We start from the raw sequence: 3,263 nt of genomic DNA on the forward strand, positions 1-3,263 counted from the left end.
TGAATCCTGGGAGGTAGATTTGGCTCAACTGATAGAGTGTCTGCCTACCACATGGGAGGTCCGCGGTTCAAACCCCAGGCCTCCTGACCCGTGTGGAGCTGGCCCATGTGCAGTGCTGATGCGCGCAAGGAGTGCCCTGCCATGCAGGAGTGTCCCCCACGTAAGGGAGTCCCACGTGCAAGGAGTGAGCCCCGTAAGGAGAGCCACCCCACGTGAAAAAAGTGCAGCCTGCCCAGGAGTGGCACTACATACACGGAGAGCTGACGCAGCAAGATGATGCAACAAAAAGAGACACAGATTCCTGGTGCCACTGACAAGAATGTAAGTGGACGCAGAACACACAGGGAATGAACACAGAGAACAGACAACTGGGGTGGGGGGGGGAAGGGGAGAGAAAAAAAAATCCTGGTGATTCCTAGAGGAGAGAAAATGAGAAGACAACACAGACAGCAAAAACAGCAGGGCGGGAGGAGGGGAAGGGGGAAAACAAGTAAACAAATCTTAAAACGAAAAAAAAAGAAACTAGGTCAAGGTCAGGGAGGGGTGGAAGAGGTCTCTTTTAGATATGTTAATAAAGAAGGGGTCTCTGAAGAGGTGACACTGATACAGAGCCCAAATCAGGGAAGGGTTCGAATCGTGCCAAATTCTGGGTGCAGCTGTACCTAGTTGATAGAAGGGATGTGAGTGCAAAGGCCCTGAGGTAGCAACAGACTTGGGACCTGGAGGAGGCCACTGTGGGTGGAGCAGAGGGAGGCAGATCCAGGGCAGGGCATGTGGAGGAGCTGGTGAACGCTGGAGTAGGAACCAACGTCTAGAGTTTGGAGGCGATATTCCATGTTCTTTATTTGGGGTCGTGCCCACTGGCCCCGGGCTCGAAGGCAGCAGAGGCTTCAGGATTTCAGGTCTTGCAGCCATGGGTGGTCAAATATTCTGAAAATTCCTCCAGCTGATCCAGCAGATCCTTCCTGCCTGTGTCCCCTTTCGCTGGCCAGTGCATGAGAAATGTCTCCTTGCCCAGGCTGTAGATGTAACTGCAGACAAAAGACAGTGGGGGCGGTGGACTTGGCCCAGTGGTTAGGGCATCCGTCTACCACATGGGAGGTCCACGGTTCAAACCCCGGGCCTCCTTGACCCGTGTGGAGCTGGCCCATGCGCAGTGCTGATGTGCGCAAGGAGTGCCCTGCCACGCAGGGGTGTCCCCCGCGTAGGGGAGCCCCATGCGCAAGGAGTGTGCCCCGTAAGGAGAGCCGCCCAGTGCAAAAGAAAGTGCAGCCCACCCAGGAATGGCGCTGCCCACACGGAGAGCTGACACAGCAAGAAGATGCAACAAAAAGAAACACAGATTCCCGTGCCGCTGACAACAACAGAAGCGGACAAAGAAGACGCAGCAAATAGACACAGAGAGCAGACAACCGGGGTGGAGGGGGAGGGGAGAGAAATAAATAAAAAATAATCTTTAAAAAAAAAAGACAGTGGGGAGGGCTTGGGCACCTGCTGTGCCCCTCCACCTTGCCTGGCAGCCTCCCAGAGACCCAGGATTAGGGGGAAAAAAAAAAAAAAGATCCTTCTTCTGACTCTTTACCACCCTCTGCTGGAAAACCGAGGGAGTGAATACCCGCAGCAACCTGCCTGGAGTTGTGCAGTGCACAGCCTGCCCCTCCGTTCAGGGCGGCCCTGACCCGCTGGTGCTCCAGCAGAACCGGTGAGACCCAGGGCTGAGCGTAGGGCCCCCTCCCCTCTCCCCCACGCACTCAGATCTGACTCTCCACAGGTCTGTCGTCTGCCCCATGATGAGGTAGGCCTCCTGTTCTTGCAGGGCCAGGGAGTCGTGGCAGGTGGCATGGGAGACGAATTTCTTCGAGGTCAGGGGCGTGGCGGGGTCCGTGCCTGGGCGAGAGCTGGCGCGTGAGCCTCCCGCCCTTGCAGGACGCCCCCGGCCCCCCCCTCCCCGGGACGGCTCTGCCACGGGGGACCTACCACTCTTGATGACGGCTTGCAGCTGCATGTTGTAGTAGACGTAGGGGGTTGGTGGCAGAGGCCTCCACAGTCTCCAGTTTGACCTTGTACACTACGGGGGGGGCGAGGCAGAGGGCAGGAGGGGCGCCGTGGGGGCGTCGGGCCTGTGGGTGGGCCTCCCCGGCCCCCTGCACCCCCCCCCACTCACCGAAGTCCACGCCCGGCTCACAGGCCGTCGCCTGGAGCTCCTCCGGCCTCACCCGGCCGCCGGCCTGCCTTGGGGACGGGCACTGTTCTGGGGGGGGTGGGGGGGGGAGGGTGTTAGTGAGGCCGGGACCCCTTTCCTGGCTCCAGGCCCGCGAGTCTCGGCTCTCTGGGTCAGCCTGGCTGATCTGGAGAGGCCCCTTCTCCCCGGGAGGTTGTAATTTTCCTTCTCTGCTTCCCGGGCTCAGTCTCTTTGGGTCTCCACCCTCGGCTACGACTCCTCCCAAGCTCTCCGGAGGTCCTTGAGTGTCCGTTCAGTCGGTCTGTCTCTCTGTCTGAACTCCCCAGACCCGGGTGGCCCCCGAGCCTCACCCTCGGCACATCTGCAGACTTCTTTGTGGCAAATCTTGCGCAGGGAAGACTCCTCCTTGGGCAGGTTGTAGAAGGCGCTGCACCTCCGGGCTGTGGTGGGGCGTGGCCAGGGCTTGGCTGCAGCCCCGCCCCTTCCCCAGAAGGCCCCGCCCAGGAACCTCCGCCTATGGCCTGGCCCCGCCCATTCCCCAGAAGGCCCCGCCCATGCCCCGCCCCACCCATGGCCTGGCCCCACCAGCCCCTCCTTCTGACCACGCCCTTTCCCCAGAAGGCCCCGCCCAGGAACCGCCCGCCCACGGTCCAGCCACGCCCCTTCCCCAGAATGCCCCGCCCATGCCCCGCCCCACCCATGGCCTGGCCCCACCAGCCCCTCCTTCTGACCACGCCCTTTCCCCAGAAGGCCCCGCCCAGACTCCTGGCCCCTCCCCACCCATGGCCTGGCCCCGCCATCCCTTCCCATTGGCCCTGCCCCTTAAGGCCACGCCCCCTCCCCTCCAGGCCCCTCCTGGCCCTCTCCTGGCTCCTCCCCACCCATGGCCTGGCCCCCCCAGCCCCACCTTCTGACTACGCCCCTTCAGACCACGCCCCTTCACCAGAAAGACCCCACCCATTCCCCAGAAGGCCATGCACATGCCCCTCCTCACCCATGGTCTGGCCCCATCAGCCCCTCCCATTGGCCAAGCCCCTCATGCCACACCCCTCCCCCAGACCCCTCCTGGCCCCTCCTCACC

General features: G+C 61.8%; 1 protein-coding gene across 1 annotated transcript; it reads right to left on the reverse strand.

Moving 5' to 3' along the window:
* Window positions 1-817: 817 nt before the first annotated feature.
* On the reverse strand, window positions 818-2,685 carry LOC131277828 (complement C3-like). The gene is made up of 5 exons (XM_071213662.1): window positions 2,533-2,685; window positions 2,165-2,251; window positions 1,978-2,068; window positions 1,752-1,887; window positions 818-1,031 (listed from the first exon to the last, which is right to left on the reverse strand). Exons 3-5 carry the CDS (start codon window positions 2,003-2,005, stop codon window positions 899-901), a joined length of 297 nt encoding a protein of 98 aa, XP_071069763.1. The 5' UTR covers window positions 2,006-2,068; window positions 2,165-2,251; window positions 2,533-2,685; the 3' UTR covers window positions 818-898.
* Between the last annotated feature and the right edge of the window lie 578 nt (window positions 2,686-3,263).

Source organism: Dasypus novemcinctus, unplaced genomic scaffold, assembly GCF_030445035.2.
Source record: "Dasypus novemcinctus isolate mDasNov1 unplaced genomic scaffold, mDasNov1.1.hap2 scaffold_572, whole genome shotgun sequence".
NCBI classification, from domain to species: Eukaryota; Metazoa; Chordata; class Mammalia; order Cingulata; family Dasypodidae; genus Dasypus; species Dasypus novemcinctus.

Excerpts from the sequence above, each read along its gene's own strand:
- LOC131277828 (XM_071213662.1), bottom strand. The coding sequence starts at position 2,005 with ATGCAGCTGCAAGCCGTCATCAAGAGTG. Across the intron at positions 1,888-1,977 it reads GCAAGCCGTCATCAAGAGTG|GCACGGACCCCGCCACGCCC; the intron begins GTAGGTCCCCCG and ends GCTCTCGCCCAG. Across the intron at positions 1,032-1,751 it reads CTGTGGAGAGTCAGATCTGA|TTACATCTACAGCCTGGGCA; the intron begins GTGCGTGGGGGA and ends TTTTGTCTGCAG.